Consider the following 27,791-nt stretch of genomic DNA (forward strand, 5'->3'; position numbering starts at 1 on the left):
AATGCATTTTACTTTTAAAAATTAAACTTTTACTTAAATTTTATTTTTAAAAATGTTAATAATTTAAAAAATTAAAAATTACTGTTTTGTTTTTCATTCCACCCCATAAAATAATTTGTAAAAGCTTCCCAGTACATTACATGGTAAAATAAATTATTAGGGCTTGTTCGTTTTTGCATTTAAGCTTTATATTTGATATGATGATGAGGAGGAGGATGATAAACACACACTAATTACGTCCGTAATTGACGGACGTATTTCGGCCGCAAGTACCGGACCGAACACAGTGCAGGGAGCCGGGCTCCTAGCATCATACTTATGTATGATGCTAGGAGTCCCTGCTACTCCGTGGAACTGCTGTCCCGTACTGAAAACATGATTACAGTACGGGACAGTTGTCCTGCAGACAGGCAGGGACTCCTAGCATCGTACATAACTATGATGCTAGGAGCCCGGCTCCCTGCACTGTGTTCGGTCCGGGACTTGCGGCCGAAATACGTCCGTCAATTACGGACGTAATTAGTGTGTGTGCACATACCCTACTAAAGGAAAACACATATTTCAAATCAAACTTCAGAAATCCAGCCATCTAACCCAGCATATATAGCATGCTTCATGAAGTTTGCTTATCAAGTGCCACATGTTCCATTCCAGGATCAGCTGGATATAGAAATACTCCATGTATTGAAATTGGAAGGAGAACGTGACAAGTTGGAGTCTGTCCTTGCCAGTAAAAATGAAGAAATTCAAAATCTAAAAATGTCACTGAAAGAAGCCAGAGAGATCAAGGAAAGACCAGACCAAAGAATAGTTCACGACACAGACGTGAGTATAGAGGAAAAGCTATTATTCTCATGGTTTGCATGCCAATGTATGTTATTAAAGCCTAACATATTCTTCGAATCACTATATACAGGTGAGGGCCTCATTACAAGGTATACATGTATACAGCATGTCAGCAGTCCAGCTTCTGTATTCTGGTATACATCAATCCGCCACTAGGGGATGATCTAACACTGCACATTCTGCGTTTCATTGCCCTTTGTTGATGTTTCTTTCCACTAAACCCTCCTAATTATCACCAGCCCTTGTATATAACAGGGTTCTAGAAGTATAAATGTATATAGACATATTCCCATAGTGTGTGTGTGTGTGTGTGTGTGTGTGTATATATATATATATATATATATATATATATATATATATATAGACCTATACCCTCACTGATGTGGCTCTCTTCAGTACGAGTGATTGGTAACCACATTTTATCAGATTGTATAAGGTGTCCTGCACACAACCGTATTATGAATCTGTGTTGCAATAGGACATCCATAGATTTATATGTGCCCATGCTGTGCCTTCTAGTGCCTCGGATATTATATGTAGGCACACTGGGGCTTTTTTTTTTTTTTTTCCATACGGAATACATAAAAAAAAATAATCTGATAATTCTCCATTACATGCCATATTACGGAGGCATCACACAGCAGCAGCATAGGAAGACGGATCCGTAGGGACTTCATGTGCTGTCATGCTCTTTGCACACCTCAATGCAGTGTGCATGGAAGCGTTTATCTCTGTTATTTTAGCATTATTCATTACAGTATAGAACCCCATTAAAGTGAAACTGCTTAAAAGGGTTATTCCCAACTCAAACATTTATGGAATATCCACGGTATATACCATAAACATCTGCCAGAAGCTCTGGGACCCACACCTATCTCCAGAACGAGGGTTCTCCGACCACTGTCCTGCCTGATAGAAGGCCGCCGCATCCAGGCAGAGAATGAATGAAGAGGTGGCCATGCATGCCATAAATGAGTTAACCCTCTAAATATTATAGAAATTGCAGTTTGAGCAATTCCCTAATGTGTTATTATTGTAATTGTTCTCAGAGCCAGCCTTATGTTGGATGGGAAAGTGCTTTTTGCAATACCTTCTACTAATACATCCCTTTCTTTTGGTGTACCATACAGTGTCCAAATAATACAGCCATACAGTATACAAATAACCATACCATACAGTGCCCAAATAATACAGCCATACAGTATACAAATAACCATACTATACAGTGCCCAAATAATACAGCCGTACAGAATACAAATAACCATACCATACAGTGCCAAAATAATACAGCTATACAGTATACAAATACCCATACTATAGTGCCCAAATAATACAGCCGTACAGTGTACAAATAACCATACCATACAGTGCCCAAATAATACAGCCATACGGTATACAAATAACCATACCATACAGTGCCCAAATAATTCAGCCGTACAGTATACAAATAACCATACTATACAGTGCCCAAATAATACAGCCATATAGTATACAAATAACCATACTATACAGTGCCCAAATAATACTTCCATACAGTATACAAATAACCATATCATACAGTGCCAAAATAATACAGCCGTAGAGTGTACAAATAATCGTACCATACAGTGTCCAAATAATACAGCCATACAGTATACAAATAACCATAGCATACAGTGGCCAAATAATACAGCCGTATAGTATACAAATAACCATACTATACAGTGCCCAAATAATACAGCCATACAGTATACAAATAACCATACTATACAGTGCCAAAATAATACAGCTATACAGTATACAAATAATCATACCATACAGTGGCCAAATAATACAGCCGTATAGTATACAAATAACCATACTATAGTGCCCAAATAATACAGCCATACAGTATACAAATAACCATACTATACAGTGCCCAAATAATACAGCCATACAGCATACAAATAACCATACCATACAGTGCCAAATTAATACAGCCATACAGTGTACAAATAATCGTACCATACAGTGCCCAAATAATACAGCCATACAGTATACAAATAACCATACCATACAGTGCCCAAATAATGTAGCCATACAGTATACAAATAAGCATACTATACAGTGCCCAAATAATACAGCCATACAGTATACAAATAACCATACTATACAGTGCCCAAATAATATAGCTATACAGTATACAAATACCCATACTATACAGTGCCCAAATAATACAACCATATAGTATACAAATAATCATACCGTACAGTGCCCAAATAATACAACCATATAGTATACAAATAATTGTACCATACAGTGCCCAAATACAGCCGTACACTCTACAAATAACCATACCACAGTGCCCAAATAATACAGCCGTACGGTGTACAAATAATCATACTGTACAGTGCCCGAATAACTCTGCCAGAATTGACCTAAATAACACCGGCCAAGTCAATAAACTAGAGACTGAAGCTGCGTACTCTGCAGCTGCTGTTTCATAGGTTCAAGTATGAGTTCACGGGTGCACTCTCCAGGTTCCCAGCACATCAGAGCCAGTTGCATCCAGGAGATTTTGAGTTCCCTATTTAGTCCCACAGGCCCAGGTACAATCAGCATGAAGCGACATTTACAGCAGCTTGGATTCTCCTAGTGGACTGCTCGCAGAGGATGTTCCCATGTCTGGTGGAGCGGGTTATCATTAGATCATTCTGTTTTATGGGACTAAGGCTTCCTTCACATCTGCGTCAAGGTCCCGTTCTGACATTCGGTCGGAGCTTCCCATCAGAACGGGACCCATACTGAAACAAACGGAAACCCTTCCGTTTGCATCACCATTGATTTCAATGATGATGGAAGAGGTGCGAGTGGTTTCCATTTGTCTCAGTTCTGCAAGGGTTCCATGGTTTTGACGGAATCAATACCGGGGTTAGGAACTGTCCATAATGCAACTTCCAGAATGTAATATTTAAAATACATCCAAATAGTTACTATGTACTATATATGTTATATATTTATATCATCTTTACATAGAATATATAACAAGGCTTCGTTCACATATACGTTAGGGCTCTATTCTGACATTCCGTCTGAGCTTTTCGTCAGAATGGAGCCCTGACTGAAACAAACAAAAACCATAGGTTTCCGTTTCCATCACCATTGATTTCAATGGTGACGGATCCGGTGCCAATGGTTTCCGTTTGTCTCAGTTGTGCAAGGGTTTCATAGTTTTGACGGAATCAATACTGTAGTCGACTAAGCTATTCAGTCCGTCAAAACAACGGAACTCTTGCACAACGGAGACAAACGGAAACCATTTGCACCGGATCCGTCACCATTGAAATCAATGGTGATGGAAACCGAAACCTATGGTTTCCGTTTGTGTCAGTCAGGGCTCCGTTCCGGCGGAAAGCTCTGACGAAACGTCGGAACGGAGCCCTGATTAAGCTGTGAACTCAGCCTTACAATAACCGTTCTATTACTACTATTCCCAGTCAAACATTATCCAATGCTTTTACAATGCGTATACAATGCATAATATTCACACTTGTAACTGTGGGTTTATTTCAATTTCTTATAAGATGAGAAATACGAACATTATTCAAGATCCTTCTGCAGCAGCTACAGCCCTCAGTGAAAATGCAAGGTTCAGTATTATAGATGTTCATTGTTATTTATATTGCACGTATTTCCATTCAAGACATTTATGGCATACCCATGGGACCTACTTGCTCGGCTGTTTCAGTAACTCCTATATAAATCAATGGCGTACATAAACGCCCACATCTCCATTCATTCTCTGGCTTGATGCTGCGGCCGCAGTGACCCCTGTTCTCGGCATACATTTATGACCTCTCCTGTGGATATTCCATAAATATCTTAGATGGGAATAATCCTTTAAGGAATAGTGAGGTCAGATCCTCACGATCAGGTACTGATGGTATTTCGACAAGTAATATTGACTATATATAAATATATATATATATATTTATGATATGCCACTTTTAAGGCCATCATTATGGAAGTTCATGCAGTGTAAAAGTATAATCTCAGACAACTTATTTCATGGGAAAATATTCATGTCATACTATTTTGAAAGATATTTGGGAATTCCCTAAAATATACAAGGAATTTTAGTTAAATTCTGTATAACTTCCCTGTCCAACAAACCAATATATAATTGCATGTTGTCTAAAGATGAACCTACACTTCTAGTATTCATATACTAATATAATAGTATTCAGGTATTATATGTTCGGTAATATTCCGCTTCTTCCTAAATGACTCCACTGGTAGATTACTGAGGCTATGACATTGTTTTAGGATTGGGTTGGCCCACTACAGGATTCTCCAATGGTCCCCGCTTCCGGTGCTGCTGGGTTTGTTTTATTATCAAGGATAATATGGGCTTTGACTTGCAGACCTTTCAGCAGAATGCAGGCACCTGTTTATGTATTCTGTCAATGGACTGCTGACAGGTTGTATGATAAAATGTCTGCATAGTGTATCTCGGGCAGACCCATAGAAAGTGAATTAGGCGGTGGCTGAGCATGTGCAGTTCCGCTCCAGTCACATAGGGCACTCCGGGACCCCCATTCTTGGGATCGGTAGGGGTCCCAGCGGTCGAATCGGTTAGAGAAAAAGCCTTTTTAAGGGGTGTATCTATGTTCCTGTTTTTATGTAATTAAACCCTCATCGTTGCATTATGAAAAGTTCTACAACTTTCTATTGTGCTTTGTGTTTCAATCCTTTATCATTTTCAAGATCTCTGTTTGCTTTCTGTAAATGAAAACTTCCAGGGGCTGAAATCCTGCCCAACTCACAAAGGTGCCGGCTATGAGAGACTTCTGATACTGATACAAGCCTCCCACATGTGTTAGTTGGACATGATCAAGACGGGATGTAAATAAGAGTATTTCCATTCCCTGAGAGCAAGCAGAAATCTTGAAAATGGTGAGAAACTGAAACACAAATATCCACATTTATCATGCAGTTTATACCAGGTTTTGGTGTTATCTGTAACCAAAAAAGTGTCAAATGTCAAATTTGCGACTTTTTTTGCTCGACCTGCAATGGAGAGCGACAAGAAATGTGGGCGTGGTCTCCAAGGAGATGTAGTTTTAATCACATTTTATTAAGTAAAGAGCTTAAAAATGGCGCAAACGTTGTCACAAGTTTACATCTGCTCATAGACGGCCTTGTTCTTCTGCCTCTCACACAGTGCAAAATGCTGCAAACTTATTAAGAGGCGTGCACCTTTTAAGAAATTTGGCGCAAATCACGCCAACTATTTCCTTTACTAATACCGGTGTAACATACGCCATTCTTAGTAAATATGCCATCGCACGTTGCCATTTTCGCCTTTTTTGTTGTAGTTTATGCTAAGACCTGATGGAAACTACATGATAAATGTGCTTAAGTACAAGAGAATCAGTCTGCACTGCTGGGCCCAGTAGTCCTTCTGGACATTCGGCAGTACACTGCCCACGGAGGCGCAACAGGGGCTTCGGTATAAGTCTACGGAGGTGCTGGGCTTCATCGGTAAGACCATATGTAACACAATGCAAGTGGAAAGAAAAAAAACGCACTCACCCGGTGTGACGTAGCAAATGCTTTAATTGTTGTAAAAACGGTTTGGGCACGGCCAGACGTGGCAGAGTTTTTCCGCTTCAAATGTTGGTGCAGATTTGGGGCAATTACCCAACAAATCTGCACCAACATTTGCATATTTGACAGGTAATTCAGACGTTGCAGAAAACACAGCGGACTTGCCACAGATTTCAGTTTTTGCATTGCAAAGGCTGAAATACGCAGTGAAATGCCGCTTCTTCTCCGCAACAGACAGTGCATGCTGCGGAGGGAAAATTCTGCACCGCAGCCTATGGTCCGCCGCGGAGTTTTCCGCAACATCTGAACTAACTTGCCTAAAAATTTCTTGAAACAACTATAAAAAACGGCCGCTGGAGAATTCCACAGCAATTCCACCACGTCTGGCCGTGCCGTAAGGGGGGAATACGAAGACAGCGAGAAAGCTTTGTATGCGAAACCGCTGTTGCCTCACACTGTCTTCGTATTCCCCCACCCCCCCCCCCCACACACCTTTTTTACAAGCATTAAAGAATTTTGTACGTCGGACCGGGTGAGTGCGGCTTTTTTCTTTCTACTTGCATTGTGGTACATGGTAAATGTGTCTATTTAAAAGGAACAGAACTTTTTATTATACAATATACATAAAGCCGGAAAATCGGATCTCTCACTGTGGACTACACTAGGAATACAAATATAGATATAAACCGCATATTCATTTTATTTGAATTATATAATTATTTTTTCCTTAGACGCAAAGCTTTAATTAACTGAACATCCACCATCATTAACATTCCGCTTTTTTTCCCTTTCCCGTTGGGTTCTTTGTAGTTACATTGCACACGTTACCACACGTCATTGTTCTCCAGCTTCCTCCGTCTTTTGATAGCATATCGTATCTTCATATTCTAGAATTAGCATTCCCGGGTAATGAGTTTGGCACTGACCAGTCACTGGTAACACTAATTAACCGTACGCTGCGCTTTGTTACCGTCCATTAATACTTTACTAGCTTTTTAATGGTTTTCATTAGCAATCACTGGTATTACTTGTTACGTGCAGTCCTTTGCTTTGGTAAGCATTTATTAACACTTTACTCCATTGTCTAGCAGTTCATCATGTGCTGGTTATCTTTACAAGCATTTATTAGTAATAATGTCATTCCTAATTAGTTTCCGCTAACGTGTGCGTTATATTCTTACATCCATATTTATCCACTTGAAATAGATATCATTAGCACTATCTCTCTTTAGCTCTAGTAAGGTTGGGTACTTAATTATTACACATGTAATATTCATTTTCTACCCTCCTTTAATTAATTATTATGTTGGTCTTAGGTTCATATTTCTGTGCTGATTAATTTATTTTTTTAATATACCTTTATAGGCTTTAATTTTGTGACAAGAGCTCCAAATCCTGTCTATATGTGTCGTTAAAGAGGACCTGTCACCTCTCCGACACCTCTATTTTAGTGAATAATTGTGTTCCCCATGAAATAACAATTCTGGAAAATATTTTCTTAGAACTTTGCATTCTGCTGGTCCTCTATTATTCCTCCTAGAAATACAGTATATGAATATATTAGAAACTGGGTGTTACCTTTCTCATTGTCATTCCCTTCGTTTTACCATTATTATTCTACACAGTCTCACTGTGTCAGCACTGATTGGACATTGTCAGTCTGTGTAGGGACACAGAAAAGATGCTCCAGAATTGTTATTTTACAGGAAATACAATTATATACTAAAACAGACGTGTCAGGAGAGATGACAAGTCCTCTATAAATGATAAATTCAGACACCACTAAGGGGAGCTTAAGAGCTTTCTGCATTCTGTTTTATTATTCTGTTCAACGTATAAACATTTTGACATGAACTCCCCCTAGTGGTGACTGCAGAAGCCAGAATTTTATCGTTAAACTTTCCCTATAGAAATGTCACAAATGGCCCAATAGTTGCAAAAAATTAAACTTTTGGACTGTTTTTCCCCGATCGCGCCACTTTTAAAAGAAATTGAGCGGAGCTTAGCGGAAGAAGGGGGTGTGGCCACCCTTGGCCCGACACATTTTTTATAATTTCGGCCAGAAACTGGCATAAATTATAGTGGAAATCTACTGCAGCTCTAAATTTCATTTAGTGTCATACAGACAGCCGAAGAGGCAACAAATTTATTAAGAGGCGTCTCATCCTACTCTAGCTTGTTTTTAATTAAGACTGGTGTATTCATAATACATCTCCCCTTAGGTCTATGCAAGGAAATTGGAGATCTGTATCAGAAAAGCAGATCTCTGACATCTATACAGATATATTATGAAATTATTCAGAATAGAATTCTGGATTTATTTGGAGGAAAAAAAATTATTGTTCAACGGTGGAGATTCCCTTAAAGATGTTGAGGGTGATACATTAGCCACCCCATCCTCCTCATCAGGGTGCACTTGTCTATCATGGCAAGACTCCTCATTTTTAATAATGGATTATTCTGCACTGCCACTAATCCTTGCTTCCGCCATGGGTAAGGACTGGGGTCCGGGTTGCAGACATCCATTCGACCTTTGTTTTTTTGTTTCATTCCGTCTCATGTATTTTTTCTGCCAGGTATTGTACAAAATTCAAATGTGCCCCCCTGCATTATAGGAGCTTCGCTAAGCCATTGGGGATCTGTGTGGCAATAAGCATGTTGACTGTTTCCAATGATGACCAGTAGAATTGTAAATGTAGATCTAGAATATAACACTCATTGTAACTCATTTAAAGGCACCTGTACACCTTTGAAATCGTTTGTTTTCTTTTAAAAAATAAAAAAATTGTACATCAGTGTGATTGATGCAACTTCCTAAATACTTTTTATTAAAAATTATTTTTACTTTTTGAGATACAGCTGCTTTGTATCCTGTATACAGAGCAGCTGTATCATCCCCTAAGACCTGAATCTGTCAGGTCCGCGGGACTGACGGGTTCAGTGAAAGGGGGGATGCAGGATCCACCTGTAATCTATCACATCAAAGTTATGAACTTAGAAGTGATCAATAACATCTCGATTCTACGTGTCAGAGACACGCAGGACCCGCTGTCACTGAACCCATTAGTGGCGCTGACCTGACGGATACAGGATTCAGCGCTAGATACAATTGCTCTGTATACAGGATACAAAGCAGCTGTATCTCAAAAAATAAAAATAAATTTTAATAAAATGTATTTAGGAAGTTGCACCAATCACACTGATGGACAATTTTATTTTCAGTCTGTAGTTTTTAGTCTTTTTTTCAGTAGCATTCCATGGGTATTTTCTGGGACTTGGTTTTGTTAGCATATAATACATCACTACCCACAGGTTATAAGTTAATTCTCCATAGAGATTTGCAAGTCACAGATCTGTGTTTTTCCATTGCTGCCTTTGAATGCTTTCAATGAAATGTTCTACACGCAGGCTAGGTGTTGAACGGATTTTCTCCGATCTAAAGGAAGAATTCAGTCGGATTTGCAAGTTAACAAGAGAACAAAGCAGCCAACTGAATACGTTTCTAATGAAGAAGGAAATTGCATCTGGTAATGGTATGATATGCTTTACATTTGACTGTGAATGCAATGCAGTATTTCAGTTCATGTGATGTAATTGTGACACTTTCATATGTAGTTCAAGTATTATATTCCACCAGGGAGATTTCCGTTTATAATGCACAAATTTAACGCTATGTTGGGAAAATTTGAAATGCATGCAATAACCCTCCTCATATGATGTAGTTAATAGACATAGACAAGAAAAATAACCCAAGTCTGCTCTTCCTGCATTATAATAACCTAAAAGGCCACCAAAGTCTGCTCCTGTATTATTATAACCTGGTTCAATATTATACAGTAGATTGTTCCTTCATCATAGTTGCCTGACAGGACACCACAGTCTCCTGCATTATAATCACTCGACACTGCACCAGAGTCTTCTCTTGCATTATAGTAATCTGACAGGGCTCCAGAGTCTCCTTCCATGCATTACATTATCGAAGAACAAGAGAAAACTGTGATCCAGCGCCAAATAATTTTAAAAGGAAGCGAAGTTCCAATTTTATTTCAACTGAGGCGTAGTTCCAATTTTATTTCAATTGATATGCCATGAGTAAGGACACGAGCGTTGTCCGAAACGCGTAGGCACAACGTTTATTGCAAACCACCCCTGTATTATGGAATTTTAAAACAACCTTTTTTAAAATAAAATTGGAACTTTGCTTCCCTTTTAAAATTATTTGGCGCTGGATCACAGCTTATTCTTGTTCTTCGATATTGCTACCGTGTGCCGTCACGAGGACCCGAGCGCAGTCTGGATTAAAGACATTCTGTTGGTGAGCTGGAGGATTCCTCCTACCCTTTTTTAGTAACCTGGATACTTGAGTCTGCTGCTGATGTATTATTATAACCACTTTTAGGCAGCCCATCTCCTGTGTCTTATTATCAAATGTGATAAATGTTGAGATATAACTAGGATTTCTCCTTAACCCAACTCCTAAAATGGAGTTGTTATAGTCATCTGGGGGTCCAGAATGTTGATAAAATGGTTTTCGGTTAACTCTCTTTCAAAGGGGCCTTGTCACCAGGGAGCTGCACCTGTAAGATGCCCTAATAGAGATAAACTAGTGGGTGTACTTGCCCCTTTGCGTACCAAATATAAGGGTGTTCATTGAAGCTACTCTATATGGTAATGAGGTGCCCAACCAGTCAGTGGGTACCCTTAGCCAGTCAGCAGTGCCAAAGGGACTCACATACTAGTTATTTTTCTTTCCAACACCTCAGACTTGTAAAAAGTGTAAAGTTTTTTTTTAGTGAGTCTATAAGTGACAGGTACGGAGCATTTTATTGTAATTTGATAGACCTTCTAGTAATATTTAATGGGGAAAACATGTCGAGAACTTGTAAAGTGTGACAAATGGGTAATGATGATCTATCAGTTGTTGTATCATTGTTTTTGTCATAATGGGGTAGTTCTATCACCCATTACTGTACCTATTACTATAGCTTAAAGTGTTTACCTATATTATTATAACGTGTTACCTAAGAAAACGCTAAGAACAGGGATTTGGATTGTTTGTTCTGAAGCTGCATTCAGGATTTGGACATTGCTACCTCATTGACGACTTACTTTTCCTTTATGTACTCACAGGGTAGTGACTATTGGAGTCACATATACAACAGTAACATAAACTAAGAGGTGAAATGCATTGGAGAGTCTGCTTATACTTTTATATGGGTGGGTGACTGGGTGCCCATAAGCATTAGCTCCATAATTCAAATGGCTGACTATGCTTACAACTTGAATGTCCTCTTTATAGTAGGAATGTCAGCTCTGGAGCACCAACTGTTTTAAATAGCAAAATATTTTGTAAAGGAAGTAAACAGAAAGATTCATGAACAAATTTAACTTTTAATATTTGGGTGGAGATGCACTTTAAATATTTTCCCCTGACCATGTATTCATTGCATATAATATTTTCCAGATGTTCGGTTGCCGTTTTCCATGCCTGTTCAGTGCACTGATGAAGAAAATGAGGAGGCCCAGATACTACAGAAACCAAAGAATAAAATGATCCGATCGCGTACTGCATCAATTACTCCTCGAGGTTTGGGACCAGACGATGAACTAAGCATCTCTGTGGAGTCCCTGTCAAACCTGAGTGTTAAGTTCCCTCCAAGTAGTGATGAATCAGATTTTTTGGAGAGCTCTCCTGGAAAGCTTCCGATTCTTCCTATAGCTTCAGAGCAGGAAGCAAATCCTAACAAACAGCTTCCTGCCGCCATACTCAAAAATTTCAGAGCTAAACCTCCTGGTCCACCATATTCGCCTCGATCACCAAGGACTGCCAGCCATTTGGATAAGCATGTTGAACTAGGAACCAACTATAGGGGCACAATTGTGCCAATAGATGAGGACAGCAGTCTCTTTTTGGCAGCCAATAGCCCAGTTGGTGAATGCAAAAACACTTTCCACTTTCCAGATACCCCAGATGTGGATGAATCTACAGACATCCCTGAGATTACAGTGCGGGGACCTCAGCAGGTAACTGTTGGCAAGCATTACTGATTATTTCTTACTTTTTTTATGCCTTGGCAAGTAGCAACAATTTTCAACATGTATTATGTATTCACCTGGGAACCTACAGATCTTTCATATCAGAGGTCAGGCTCAAAATTCATATTACTATAACAAGCAAGTTCTTAAAAGGGTTGATGCATGTCAGCAACCCCTCTCCATATGCCCTATATGGATGCCAAAGTGAGGTGTTCCCCCTGGTCAGGACTTCTCTCTATTAGCCAGGATGGACAGTCACTAAGAAAGAACAGCTCCCACTTCAAGTATTACAAAGTGTTATCACTTTAGGGCCTAGTTCACACAGGGTTTTTTTTGCAAGCAGAAAAATCTGCCTCAAAATGTATTTTTTGGGGTGTTTCTTGCCGTAATTCAGCCGCGGCCATTGAGCAACGTATGCAAAAAAACGCAGCGAAAACTGTTTTCTCTGCCTCCCATTGATGTCAATAGGAGGTCAGAGATGGAAACGCCTGAAGGGCATGACGCTTCTTTTTCCTGCAAATGTTTTTTTCGCTCGTGGGAAAAAAAACGTCTCCACCTCTTATTGAAAGGAGGTGTTTTCTGACGTGTTTTGGTGCGGTTTCCGCTCCTTTCCCCATTCCCACACAAATTCTTTGTGAATAGTGCTAGTTTAGATGTGATGTAGATATTGATCAGTTTTTGTGAACTGGTAGCAAATACTGTATAGTGCCATAAATAATTGTTTACCGGTTATTTGCTTTTATTATAGATTAGGCATGCACAACCTTTTTTGGTATGAGCATCATATTATCAGATTGAAGTACCTAAATGAGCCACCATGACATTTATACTTTCTGGGGGAAGTAATCAATGGCTGCACGACAGTATTATGGCTTAAAAGTGACTAATTATGGAGCACTTTTTACGATTTTATGCTGCCTCTGCCACTGTTAAAAAAAAAAAAAAAAAAAAAAAAAGGGTGCTACTCATCTTAAGAGGGTGGGACTGCCTGTGGCCCAAAAAAATTCAATATAATTTATGTCAGAAACTGGCTTAAATTTTATAGCAGAAATCCACGCTAGCTCATGATTGGCCTAGATCTCCCTTTCTGGCGCCCAGGCAGATGTGCTTAATTTATTAAGAGACATGCTCCTCTTAATAAATTTGGCAAAGTTTACTCCAGCACTCTTTATTTTAAGACTGGCCTATGAAACACCAGTTTTAATAAATCCCCCCCCCCCCCACACCCACACACACACACACACACACAACGTATGCTCCATTCCTCCAGGATATTTGGTGCGCTGTTAAAGTAGCTTTTTTTTATATTTTAAATGTAATGGCTTTTAATATATTTTCTGCTTTTTCCAGAAGCCCCATGGTCAACCATGTGCTCTCGTAGAAAAAGCCAAGCAGACAGGAGACAAAGTGGCACAGCGCTTCCATAGCCTCACTGCCACTTTGTTCTAGCGATCGTCAGAGATCAACTAAATTGAATCCCCACTGATCGAACATTAATGGGATAACCTAGCGATATGTCAACCAATGTCTGTCATTGGCAAAGTGGGGCACATAAATCCGTGAAAAAATGTGACTCGCAACTGTCCTCTTGGCCTCACAAAATGACATTGCTGCCTCCGGGTATGTTCACACGCAGTGGTTTCAGATGTAATTCGGGCCATTTACGCCTCGAATTACGCCTGAAAAAACTGCACCCTTACGCCTCCAAACATCTGCCCAATGCTTGGAATGGGATTTACGGTATTCTGTTCCCACGAGGCTTGTCAAAATACGGCGCGTAAAAAGACGCCCGTGAAAAAGAAGTGCATGTCACGCCGTTTTTGGAGGCGTTTTTCTTTGACTCCATTGAAAAACAGCTCCAATAACGATCGTACAATACGTTGCGAAAAGCGCAAGTTGTTACAAAAACATCTGAAAATTAGGAGCTGTTTTCGCTTGAAAACCGCTTCGGATTTTCAGATGTATTTTGCTAAGCGTGTGAACATGCCCTAAGAGAGAGAAAAAACAAATGTACGCTTTAAAAAATAAAAGCAAACTTATCTTGATTCTAGAGATTTTCCAGTTTTTGGGTTTTGACCAGCTATATGCTGTTTCATCACAAGGTGGCAGCCTGCATTGTGTATTTTTCCCATACCAGAACATAAGAAACAGCTGGTATGTTATTACAAGTTGATAGGGAAAAAATAAAAAAGGCTTTTTAAAAAAAAAAAAAGAAAATGACAAAAAAATGGTGTTGAGCTGTCAAAAGGCACAGGGCAGAAGGTTAGATAATTGACTTTCGCACCAGGGTGAAGGGGGGGATCTTGAGATGACTTTGGTTTGTGAGTTTTAGAATCGTTTATGAAAAGAGAACCTGTTTTGTTTGTTTTTTTTTTGTGGTTTTTTTTCCTATAACTTTGCTTTCATTTGCCGCAAGTGGTTGTAAAGCAAAATAAATCATTTTCTATATTAACCTTATTTTTTTCGTTTACAAAGAAACACAATACACACAAAAATAGATCATCACCAAATTGAAACACAATCTTTTCTTTGTAGGATATTATTAAAACACATATTTACTATTAATGTCTATTTATTAATCATACTTGCCAATAGTTCCAATTTTTGCGGGTCAGTCCTGCAAAACGGTACTGTAGAGGGACGGGGTTTATGGTAATATGTAGTAAAAAGGGCATTCCTGGGCATAGGGGGTGTTCCCAGAAGGAACGGGCAGGGCTTAAAGTGCCCCGCAATTTGAAACTGAAATGTTGGTACATGCGCACGATATTCAATACATTGTGTGATTATGATGTACTTGATCAGCAAAGTGTTTACTTCACCCTACTGTTGCTTTTTGAATAAGGGAAAGTGTCATCAGGTTTCAAAATATATATATATTTTATTGTCTCTACTATAAGATCGGCTATACATAGTTCCAAGGCAGCAATTTCCAATTCAAGAGAGTCCAAAGGCTCCAGTTCCATGCCACCTAAGATGGCAGCAGTGCTATAAATGGCCAGGGGAGCCAAGTAGTCTTTTTATATTAGAACCTAAAAACTTAAGCCTTGTGAAGAGTGCACCTAGCAGGTAATGCTTGATCTCAGAAAATGCTTTTCCTGCAAGTCTTAGTAATAATATACTCCATTGAAACCCATTTTTGTTTAACTTTTGCCCCCCCCCCCCCCCCCCCCAATGATCAGAAGTAATCCGTCAGGGATCCTGGCAGCAAGTGTTGCTTCCCTGCAGCGCCACCACTGGGGAAATTAGACATTGCACAGTTTCCTTTTAAATCAATGGGCTGTCCGTGTAATGCATCGACACGCCATGTCCTCCAGAGCAAGATGATGCTTTTTGTAGCCACTCTCTACTCTGGAGGGTCCTAAATTCCCCACTGTTCAAAATTCCAAATTAGGGTATTTTGAAAGTTATTTTTTTTAATAAGAAATTGTGCATACCGTATGGCCACAGTGGCTAATATAAAGTAGGGGCCCTAATATATATATCATATCCATGATTCCATATTCGTTACATTTATTGTCTATTACATAGCATACCCACTATATGTTGTGTTCAGGGTAGGTTTTTATAATATTCGGCATATTACATAACGTCTGTGATAAAATATACTTGCTACACATTGGTGATGACCAGTGTTACTTTTTTACAGAATGCACCATTATAAGGATACAACGAACGAGAGATGTTATTAGTTATTATGGAGACCTAACAAAGCCTGATCACTTGCTAACACGAGATTCTGCTGGTGTCCAGTGACTAAAGGTGGACAATAAAAATAAATTAGCTTATAATAAAAAAAAGAATCTGATGCGTAATGTAGTGACTTCTAGATCTACTCACTCCAGCAGAGTTCTACTTTAGTTTGCTAAACTGAACCCAAATTCTAGTCTTATATCCTCTGCCACAAGGCGGTGGGTCTACCTAAAATTATTTCAAGCAGTATGAAGCTAGAGCAGTATGAAAAACCATCTATGGCTTGGGTCAGCATTGCTCCTTTTGAGGGCTCATTATATTTGTGGGGGGGGGGATTATGTAAGAAGCTGCCCATTCTAGAGATTATTCATGTCCCATCTGATGCCATTTGCTGAGCAAAAAAACAATTTTTAAAAAATATAATATATGTGTGTGTGTGTATGTATATGTGTGTGTGTGTATATATATATATATACACACACATACATATGTGCCCCCTTTTGTATATTGGAACTCCTTTTTATAGGTCTTCTTTCATTCAAGTGTTTACTTGCCTTACCTTGAGCTTCGGGAAATCACTAAATAGTAAAAGATACTTGAGAAAACTTCCAGTCATTTTGTATCAGAATGGCAGTAATCTGCTACTGCTGCAGCACTTCACTGATCGAGATAAATAAATATAAATATATATTATATATATATATATATATATATATATATATATATTATATATTTATTTATTTATTAGTGGGGAAAATTCAGAAAGTGAAATGAGATGTGAAGCTGACATCATGTCCTTGATTAGGTCACTAGAGGGGTTTCTTAAAAACCATTAAACAGATTGTGTGCTTTTAAAAATCCCTTTTTGATAGTAGGGTCCCCTGAAAATAAACTAATTGCAGGATGTCCTGCTGCTGAGACCCCCAATGATCTGCTGTACTCTGTGGGGGAACCTGGCAGCAAGCGTTCAATTTCCCTGCAGTGCCACCACAGGGGAAATTAAGTGTTACATGTTACCCTTTGAAATCAATGAATTATCCGTGTAATGCGTAGACATGCTAGGTCCTCTGCTATCGTTATTCATAGCTATCATATAGACATACTGTTCTTCTTTCACCATTTTATATAATAGTTTTTATTAGTTCATGGAGTTTACTCTGTTGACCACCTTTGCCCTTTTTATTGAATTTTCGATTGGAATATTGTCTGCGGCTGCACTGAATCATGGGAAAGAAAAAGCGTTGACAAAGCGAGAAAGGCCACCTAACATAAAAGTATTATGACAGCTGAAAACACAATTGCCGTCACAGCAGATAATGGAGTTCCATGGAATTTTACAACACATAGTCATCACAATAACATACTGCCAAGTCATTCCCATCCCTGATCTCAATATGCTTTAATCAGTGTCTTAAAACACTTCATTTGGACAGCTGTACACAACTTCCTTGCACTCTTGAGGTTGACGCATTAGCATGGACATCTCAAGTTATGCTCATGAGATTCCATATGGTCCATATGTTTGTGCTCCAACCCAAAAGGAATGAGAGTGCTGTTATCAAACAGCCACTTATAAAATTGATATTTGGTTGTAAATGCTCATAAGAAGACTTAGCAGCTCTGGTGAGCTGCAATACTGTTCTTCTCGGTGGTGAAAATGGTCATGAACTGTTACTTGTATTGTATCTTTAGGGAAAAACATCAGAAATATCTTTCTTATAACCATGCAAATTGAACTTTAGTTTAGAAAATATTTTTTTAAATGATACCCTATTAGGGAATTCTGAAATACACTGTTAAGAACCCTCATCTATCAGCCAGAAGGAGAGCAGCTCCAAAAAACATATTTCGCTCTGGAGGACCTGACAAGACTGAGCATTACATTGACATTGATTTCAATGAGATTGGTGTAATGCTTTATTTTTCCTGTGGCGGCACTGCAGAGGAATTGATTGTTTAGGACAGTAGATCCTCCATCATAACATCTCTATAAACACCTAAAAGAAATAAAAAAAGGACAATATTATCTGTTAGATATTGACATTGGTTTCACACGTCCTTATGAACATACACAGATATATATATATACTTTAACAAAACTTAGTAACAGTCATATGATAAAATTTTATAAAGGAGTTGTAGGAGACTAGAAAAAAAAAGGACCTGCTTTTTTCCTCCAAAACTGGGGCTGAGCTGCAGTACTAGACAGCCCATGGACAAGAGAGGTGCTGTTTTTTTGGAGGGGTTGGAAGACCACCCTTTTCTCTTATTTCATACAGCCCCTTTATGGCATCTTAAAACTGCCTGCAAAACTAGTGCTCAAAAACTAACTGCTGCCATTAAACACTTAATTTTCTTTTTTTGAGGGTTTCAGTAAAAAGTCCCCTTACAATATTGCAGGTGGGGCTGATACACACCTCTTAATACACTTGATTTTTAGACATGGTATACACTTTTTGTATAATGTTCTTATGGGTGCTTCCAAGACATTATGGGTGTTCTCTTTGTAGATAACCAAGAAAAATGAAGGAATGGGACATACAATTTGTCATTTTGTTGTCTCTAGATACATATCTAGAGGGCTGAAATAATATTGTGTACAGCATATTAAACTAATACAAATATGATTAAGCAAATAAAAGCAGACGTCCGTATTGCTGTCTTGTCGGTGTTGGGTGTACTGATTTCTCTGTACACTTGGCTCCCATCACTGTATCGTCAAGCTGAAATCGTACTATTCTACTTGGAAATATAGAGAACTGAAAGTGTTGTAAACCTAACCGGTTTAGACAGACGTAATACGGTAGCATTTTAAAAAAAAATATTTAAACTTCTTTTTTATTTGCTGTTTGAACAGAGACAAACCAAAATCCACGACATAGCAAAGCAGTAACAGTTGCATTTCCGGTTTGCCAAAATTTTTGTCATGCATAATAAAACGGTAGCATCTCAATGTCTGTATTATGGCCTCAAAACTTGGACCCTCTAGTGGTTCTACTGAACCGAACATAAATCATCATAGGGTCCTATTGTGATCTACGTTTGGTTCAGTAGAACTACAAAGGTCTGGATCTTGCTGCTGTAATACAAATACTAAAATGCGGTCGTATTTCGGTCGTCGGAAGACGACCTTATTTAGAAATAACCATTTATACATCATTTCAATACCAGTTAATCTCTGGAAAATAATCTTCATTGCCGACTAGCGGAATAAAAAACATAAAAGCTACAACGAAGGTTTTTATTCTAGATCCTATGCTAGAAAGTAGAGGGTATGTTCACACAGAGTTTTCTGGCAAGCAGAAAAAATCTGCCTCAAAATCCCTTCAGAATTTTTTAGGCAGATTCTGAAATGCAAAAGTTTTACTACGCTATTTTTTGAGTTGTTTTTTTTAAATTACCATAAGCAAATGCTAAAACCGCAGGTGTTTCTTGGTTAACAAAACACTCCAAACGAATAGCACAGTTATTTTCTGCCTCCCATTGATTTCAATGTAGGTTTAGAAGCGTAAGATAGGCCATGATGTTTTTTTCCGCAGGCGGTCAAAAAACACCCGGGTCAAAAAGAACTCCTCTACCTCACAATGAAATCAATGGAGGGAGATTTGGGACATTTTTAGGTGCTAATTCCGTCGAGATTTCTGCTTCAATATAAGCGCCAAAAAAACGCAGTATGAACTGGGCCGAACAGAACTGTCTATATTAATAATAAAAATAATAAAATCTGAATTTGTAGAAATACAATTTAAAAGAACCATATTTTTGTGAGACTATAAATTATAATTCCTTTTAAGGCCTTATACACACGAACGTGTCTGTTTTGTATGAGCAAAAAATGCTGCGTTTTGCGCGCAAAAGTTCAGTGTGACATGTGTATATGGTGCGTGGCTGTGTGATTTTTCACGCAGCCGGCATCATTATGACACTCCCTTTTTATATGATGACACAGTAAAGAAGGAGGGGATTTTATGTTTCCCTTCTATTCTTTACCAGCTTTACCGAAAATCACGCGCGTCACCCGGAAGTGCTTCCGTGTGCCGGGCGGGATTTGCACGCACCCATTGACTTCAATGGGTGCGTGCTGCGCGAAACACGGGCAAGTATAGGACATGTCGTGGGTTTTACGCAGCGCACATATGCTGCATGAAAATCACTGACAGTCTGAATGACCCCATTCACTTACATAGGTCCGTGAAAATCACGCGCGTATCACGGACGTATAACACGTTCGTGTGAATAAGGCCTAATATCTATATCTTCCAATTTGATACATTAAAAAAATTGTTACAAATGTGTGATTTATTTTTTTCTGAAATTTAAATACCAGTTTTGTTGTATATGTTTTTTTTTTAATTATTATATTTGTATTATCCTATAAGGTATGTTATTTATTTGACATTACTATAAAAAAAGAATCTCTTTTTTATTTTTATTTTAGACAATTTGGAAGCCATCATCGCCTCATGACAATGACTTATCAATTCCCGGGAGTGAGAAACGGGATCGGAATAGTTCTAACGTATGTGAATTTTGCCAAGCTGTTTTCCCACCATCATCTGCATTAGGAGGAGATTTTCTCAGACATCTTAACTCACATTTTTATGGACAGTCTTAAAAATTTCCACCCAGAAGATCATCATGGCGTCCATACTTTATACAATGCTCTCTTCGTCTCTCATTTCTTTTTGGAGCCCATATCCACTCATGAACAATTGTCTGGTTAACATGATTTTATCTTGTTGGTCATGTTTGGGCTGTTCCTCCCATATTAATATTCATTACACACCCCAAATAAATTGCATTATGTTTTTTTGTTTTCTTTTTCAACAAGTGCATTATTTGCATATACTGTAAGTTGTATTAAATTCTAAGGGTATGTTCACACGCAGTAGCAAAATACGTCTGAAATTACGGAGCTGTTTTCGCCTGAAAACAGTTCCTGATTTTCAGATGTTTTTTAACAACTCGCGTTTTTCGCGGCGTATTTTACGGACGTTATTGGAGCTGTTTTTCAATGGAGTCAATGAAAAACGGCTCCAAAAACGTCCCAAGAAGTGACATGCCCTTCTTTGACGCGGGCGTCTTTTTACGCGCCGTCTTTTGACAGCGACACGTAAAATGACACCTCGTGGGAACAGAACATCGTAAAACCCATTGCAAGCAATGGGCAGATGTTTGTAGGCGTAATGGAGCCGTTTTTTCAGCCGTAATTCGAGGTGTAAAACGCCCGAATTACGTCTGAAAACAGTGCGTGTGAACATACCCTCTTAGTTATCATGTACTGTAGCTTGTGTATGTGACTATACTGGCCCATATAATGTGTGTCCTTCGAATTTTTATTTTTGCCTTTTTTTGTGCAATTTTTTTAATTTAGACATAATATGTTTGTTGCCACCACACAGGTTGCACTTCTGGTAGGGATTCAATTAATATTAGTATTTCTAAATAATGTGCTCATACATAATATTAAATGTATTTATTTTTGTCCCCGAAGCCCAAACACATTCCCCCCCCACTTAAAAACCCCCCAAAACAGATGAACTAAAAGATTTCATGAACACATACGTGACAAACCCCTTAAGCAACGAGCTAACAGCATTCCTGCATTTTAGCACTAGACTCTAGTTTATGTTCTGAAGATCTGCTTGTAGGTACATTGCTCTATTATAAACATGTGATGCAAAATTAATAAAATGTGTTAATTAAGAGCGAAAAAGATAAAGTAACATATCATCTAAAAAAACCTTTTTTTTTTTTTTTTTTTACCCTATTAATACATTTAAAATATATGTATTTAAACAATATATGTATTATATTCTACAGACCTTGTATAACATTGTATTTTTACCTTTTAATGATCCCTCAAAAAGGAAAATGAAAAATGTCATATTTATATTTTCAATAATTATTTTCATGTATTTTATTTTCAGATAGGGATTAAATTTGATTTTTTTGGGAATTGCCAAAAAGAATCACATCATTGTTTTGCTTGTTTTTTTATTTATTTTTTTGCTATTGCCTATAAATATTATTAATGATTATTATTACATACAAAATGTAAACATTTTTTTATTGTGCTTTAAATACCCAATGAATGAACACTATTTTATAAATAATTTTATATAACCACTGAAACCTGATAAAATCTCAATTCTCTAAATTAGAATGTGAATACAATTAGAATGTATTAATTTTAATTACTATGACTTTTATTTGCATTTATTATTATTATTATTTTGTATTTTTTTTTTCTTCATATATTTTTTTTCTCACTTATCTGTAATACAAAGGATTTGCCAAACTCCAAATGATGAATACTAAACTGTAGCCTTACACTAGAGATTATCACAATAAGGTTTCTCGTTAAAAAGCTCTTTCTAGTGTGTGGGCAGAGGCCGGAGTGTTTGGTCTGTTGAGAGCGTCCCTATAGTAGTAGATCCCCAGGGATATTGCACTTCTCCCTAACAACCTGGTATAACATACTAAACCCTTAGCCCACATTATTCCTACTTCAGCAGCAGCTTCTGTCCTTCGTTTTATACCTTGAGACTTTGTTTATTGTGATGCTCTAGTGAGAAGAGCGATACATCCCAATCCACCTTTTACTGCCCCTGCCTAAAATGAGCACCACTAATTATTCCACGTGTGTAACAAGGAACAAACTGGATACACGAATAAACAAAAGGCAATCTTTATTTTAGCAATCAAACCTGGCAGTCAGATTGGGTATGTACAGCGGGAGTCTCAGCACTGATACCTTTCATACCCATGTAGTATTAATAAATCCATTACTTATTGTGGCCAGTCATGCTCTACCCACATTACTGCTAATATATTGAAGACCTATGTTAGCCACACAGAATGGCAGTACTAATGCATTTTGTGCATCAGTTAAACGTTTCGACCCCTTAAGGGTATATTGTTAAAAAACAGAATTGGGTAAAGTTGTTGCTCTGTTTTTTATCGTGTACAGTGCAGTTTGTATTTTTTTTTTCCTTCACCTAATCCTTTTATAAGGGGGTTTACAAAAAAAAAGGGTCTGCTTTTGTCCTACTTATGTCCCTAGGCTATATCTGGTATTGCAGGTTAGCCCCATTTAACCTCTTCCCGCCACAGCCATTTTTCAGATTTTCATTTTTGTTTTTTCCTCCCTACCTTCCAAAAGCTATAACGTCTTTATTTTTCCGTCAATATAGTCCTATCAGGGCTTGATTTTTGCGGGACGAGTTGTAGTTTTTCGTAGCACCATTTATTGAGCCATATAATGTACTAGGAAACGGAAAAAAATTATATGTGGGGTAGAAAATGAAAAAAAAACAGCGATTCCTCCATTGTTTTTTGCGCTTCGTTTTTACAGAATTCACTGTGCAATTAAAACAACATGTTAATTTTATTCTGCGGGTCAATACGATTACGGTGATACCAAATATATATATATATATATATATTTTCTATATTTTACTGTTTAGTGTAAAAAATAAAATTTATTTTGTGTCGCCAAATTCCGAGAGCCATAACTTTTTTATTTTAGAGTCGATTAAGTGGTATGAGGGCTTATTTTTTGTGGGATTAGCTGTAGTTTTTAATGATACCATTTTGGGGTACATGCAACGTTTTGATCAATTTTTATTTCATTTTTTGTGGGAGATGAGGTGACCAAAAAAATAGCGATTCTGGCGTTTACAATTTTTTTTTTTTTACGGCGTACACTGTGCGGGTTGTCTTGTAATAGTTCAGACTTTTACGGATGCGGTGATACCAATTATGTTTATTTATATATTTTTTTACTATGCTCTAGAGGGAAAATTGGAAAAGTTTTTTTTTCTAACTTTTAATATATATTTTTTTATTTTTACATGAAAAAAAAACGTTATTTTACTAATTTTTACTCTTTTTTTATTAGTCCCCCTAGGGGACTTCAACCAGCGATCGTTAGATCGCTTGCACTATATACTGCAATACTAATGTATTGCAGTATATCGTGATTCTGACAGGCATCTAATAAGTCCTGCCGGAGGCAGCGCTGAATAGGAGCACAAAGATGGCGGACCTGGGGGCCTTCATTAGGCCCACAGTCAGCCATAGCAACCATCGCCACCCCGCATTGCGGGGGGCGCGATGAGCTGATAGAGGGGGTCGCCCCCCCTCTTTCTAACTATTTAAATGCCGCGGTCAATATATGAAGTGTAATGTTAGTTAGCAAGTTTGTATAGACAGTGACCGTGACCGGGTTTCCGCTCCACTGCTAGGGTATGTTCACACGCACTGTTTTCAGACATAATTCGGGCATTTTGCGCCTCGAATTACACTTGAAAAAATGGCTCAATTACGCCTACAAACATCTGCCCATTGCTTTCAATGGGTTTTACAATGTTCTGTTCCCACGAGGTGTAATTTTATGCGTCGCTGTCAAAAGACGGCGCGTAAAAAGACGCCCGCGTCAAAGAAGTGCATGTCACTTCTTGGGCCGTTTTTTAAGCCATTTTTCATTGACTCCATTGAAAAACCGCTCCAATAACATCCGTAAAATATGCCGCGATTACAAAAACGTCTGAAAATAAGGCGAAAACAGCTCTGTAATTTGAGACGTATTTTGCTACTGCGTGTGGACATACCCTTAGGGTATGTTCACACGGCCTATTTTCGGCCTTTTTTATTTTAAATGCCCAAAAAATCGGACGCAGAACGCCTCCAAACATCTGCCTATTGAAATCAATCGGAAAAACGGCATCCTGTTCCAATCGGCCGCTTTTTTACGCGCCCGTTTTGATAAACGGCCGCGTAAAAAACGGCCGCGAAAAAGGAGTGCAGGTCACTTATTGGGACGCTTTTGGAGCTCTTTTTCATAGACTATTGAAAAAAGCAAGTATTTTCAGACATTTTTAGTCTAGTGTGTGAACATACCCTTACCTGTAAGATGGCAAACAATGATAACAACTTTCTTTTAGGGAAGTAGAGGAAGAAGGAAGGGCACATATGGCTGAGCTTTGAAGAGAGAGAAAGGCTTTACAAAGGTTTTGTACCTGAGAATCCAAGACTATTGGGAAATTTATATTTTTCACAGGAGGTTCACATTTAGGACTCCCTTATGAATTAATACAATGAACAAGCCACTTTTTTTTAACAGCATTTTTCTCTAAATTGTTCTCTTTGTATCTTATAAATGCCTAGCAAAATAAATCAGAGCTTTTCCAAGCACCTTGTTTTTCCACATATTTATGATGAGCAGGAGTTATCAGGTTGCTTATTTATCCTGACAAATCAGCAAATTTTTATTAAAATTTGGAAGAATGTCCCAAGTGCTTTACTAAATTATTTATCTTTAAGGGCTGGTTAATGTATAATAGTTATGTCTGGCCAATTCTTTGTTGCTGTGTCGGATATAACTAATGTCAAAATTCTTCACTTTGTGCACCTGTGATGTTATTTTCATCATTATCTTGTAATATATTTTAGTAATTTGATATTGTCATCACTTTACGTACTCACCAATAATGAATTTTCTACTTTTTGGGCTACATGACATTATATTCTTATCATGGGAGAGATCCTTTCACATACCCCAAAGGTTTTTTGTTTTACCTTAAAGTTTTGTATTATTTGTAACAGGGCCCCCACCAACCATGTGCCATTTACAATACTGGTGTCTTCTTATGCAGCAGAAGAGGCTTTAGACCGCCTCTGGCACCATGGCGCATGTACAACTGATACCCCTGCACCACCTATAGCTACACCCTTAGCACAAATGTGTCCATATTGTAATTTTTTTTCAATCACGTCGCTATGGTCAACACATCATCGTTATCATATCGGGAACATTTTGGGAAAATTGTAATAGATTTTTTTTTTTATCCCTGGACAAGCCTTTGAATATTCAGAAGATTGCAATGGGATTCTGGTACTGTCCTCTTTTGAATCAATCTTCAGCAGCTACAACACAGCAGCTACAACATATTACACCCTACTGCAACTTTAACTTGGCCATAGTATTAACCCATTAACAAAAACTCAAGTCCCTCAACATTCCAGTAACTCAGCTTGATAAACTTTGGTTTATTAAAAAAAAATTATATAAAAACATTTTGTCTTTAAAATTGTTGTGTCGCTATTGTATCATAGATCCACGGGAAAAGTTAATGAAGGAGCATTAACGTAGGGGGTAAAAAACAAACATTCTGCATCCTGTACTGTACCCCTTGTCTCCTCCTCTAAATCTCCAAAAAGGAATGCAGGAAATAAAATGCTGGAAGTGACAGCAACGCCGCACCTTGAGCTGCTTATTATTTTGTCAGTGTCTAGATGTAACGCTACGCACAGCCTGTGGCACCCCCATTCTCTCCCTGGAATCACAGACAGCTGCTTGTAGATAATTATACTGTCACTGCTTGTTATATTAGAGAGGAAAACAGTGCTGTGACAGATTCCAAGACTCTCCATTTTGTCATGGATTTTAGTCTATTAGTCTATTAGTCTATTATTATTACTATATTTTCCGTTTCTGCCGTTCTTATTCCTGGAGAAATTATGTAACATCTTACAGCTTCATACTATGGAACATATGTTGTTTTCTGCAGTTTTTTTTTGAGCATAGGCTACTTTATATTTTTATAATAAATTATATTGGCTCGGTGGACATGTTGACTCTTGTCAGCATCTCATTTACTTGTGTGGCCCTCAAGCATGACCAGACATGGCGTATTTTTTCCGCCACTGTCCGCATCAATTCCGCACATATTCTGCGTTGCAGATTCTGTTGCGGCTCTGCCTAAAATGGGCATTAAATTGATGCGGACTAGCCGTTGCGTATTGAGGGGAAGAGTGCTTCCCTTCTCTCTATCAGTGCAGGATAGAGAGAAGGGACAGCCCTTTCCCTAGTAAAAGTTAAAGAAATTCTTACTTACCGGCCGTTGTCTTGGTGACCCGTCCCTCTCTTGACATCCAGCCCGACCTCCCAGTCCATGTGACCGCTGCTGCCTGTGATTGGCCTGTGATTGGCTGCAGCCGTCACTTGGACTTAAACGTCATCCCGGGAGGCCGGACTGGAGGAAGAAGCAGGGAGTTCTCAGTAAAGTATGAACTTCTATTTTTTTTACAGGTTGATATATATTGTGATCGGAAGTCACTGTCCAGGGTGCTGAAACAGTTACTGCCGATCGCTTAACTCTTTCAGCACCCTGGACAGTGACTATTTACTGACGTTGCCTAGCAACGCTCCCGTAATTACGGGTGCACACACGTAGGCACCCGTAATTACGGGAGCCCCATTGACTTCTATGGGCCTGCCCGTGCTGTAAAAACGGCCCGTCATTACGGGTGTTTTTACGTTAGTGTGCATGGGGCTTCAGTCTGGCTGTAGACCTAGAAATACATAGGTCCAGCCAGAATGAAGAAAGATCATGTTTGTAAAACCAATACGCTTCTCAGCACACATACAGTGAAGGAAATAAGTATTTGATCCCTTGCTGATTTTGTAAGTTTGCCCACTGTCAAAAACATGAACAGTCTAGAATTTTTAGGCTAGGTTAATTTTACCAGTGAGAGATAGATTATATAAAAAAAAAAAAAAAAAAATCACATTGTCAAAATGATATATATTTATTTGCATTGTGCACAGAGAAATAAGTATTTGATCCCCGACCAACCATTAAGAG

The 27,791-nt window shown here is 38.3% G+C and overlaps 1 protein-coding gene across 2 annotated transcripts in view; it reads left to right on the forward strand.

Annotated features, from left to right (window-relative positions):
- The window catches only part of TANK (TRAF family member associated NFKB activator), a 38,675-nt gene extending 16,718 nt beyond the window's left edge, over positions 1-21,957 (forward strand). The window contains exons 6-10 of one of the 2 annotated variants that reach the window (XM_075831096.1): positions 655-825; positions 4,389-4,453; positions 9,823-9,947; positions 11,879-12,438; positions 20,579-21,957. In XM_075831096.1, the coding sequence (XP_075687211.1) occupies positions 655-825; positions 4,389-4,453; positions 9,823-9,947; positions 11,879-12,438; positions 20,579-20,755 (1,098 nt within the window). In that variant the 3' untranslated portion in view covers positions 20,756-21,957. The remainder of the gene's footprint in view (positions 1-654; positions 826-4,388; positions 4,454-9,822; positions 9,948-11,878; positions 12,439-20,578) is intronic. The other variant, XM_075831097.1, reaches the window with a different exon arrangement.
- The last annotated feature ends 5,834 nt before the right edge of the window (positions 21,958-27,791 follow it).

The sequence above is a fragment of the Rhinoderma darwinii genome, chromosome 6, assembly GCF_050947455.1.
Source record: "Rhinoderma darwinii isolate aRhiDar2 chromosome 6, aRhiDar2.hap1, whole genome shotgun sequence".
NCBI lineage: Eukaryota > Metazoa > Chordata > Amphibia > Anura > Rhinodermatidae > Rhinoderma > Rhinoderma darwinii.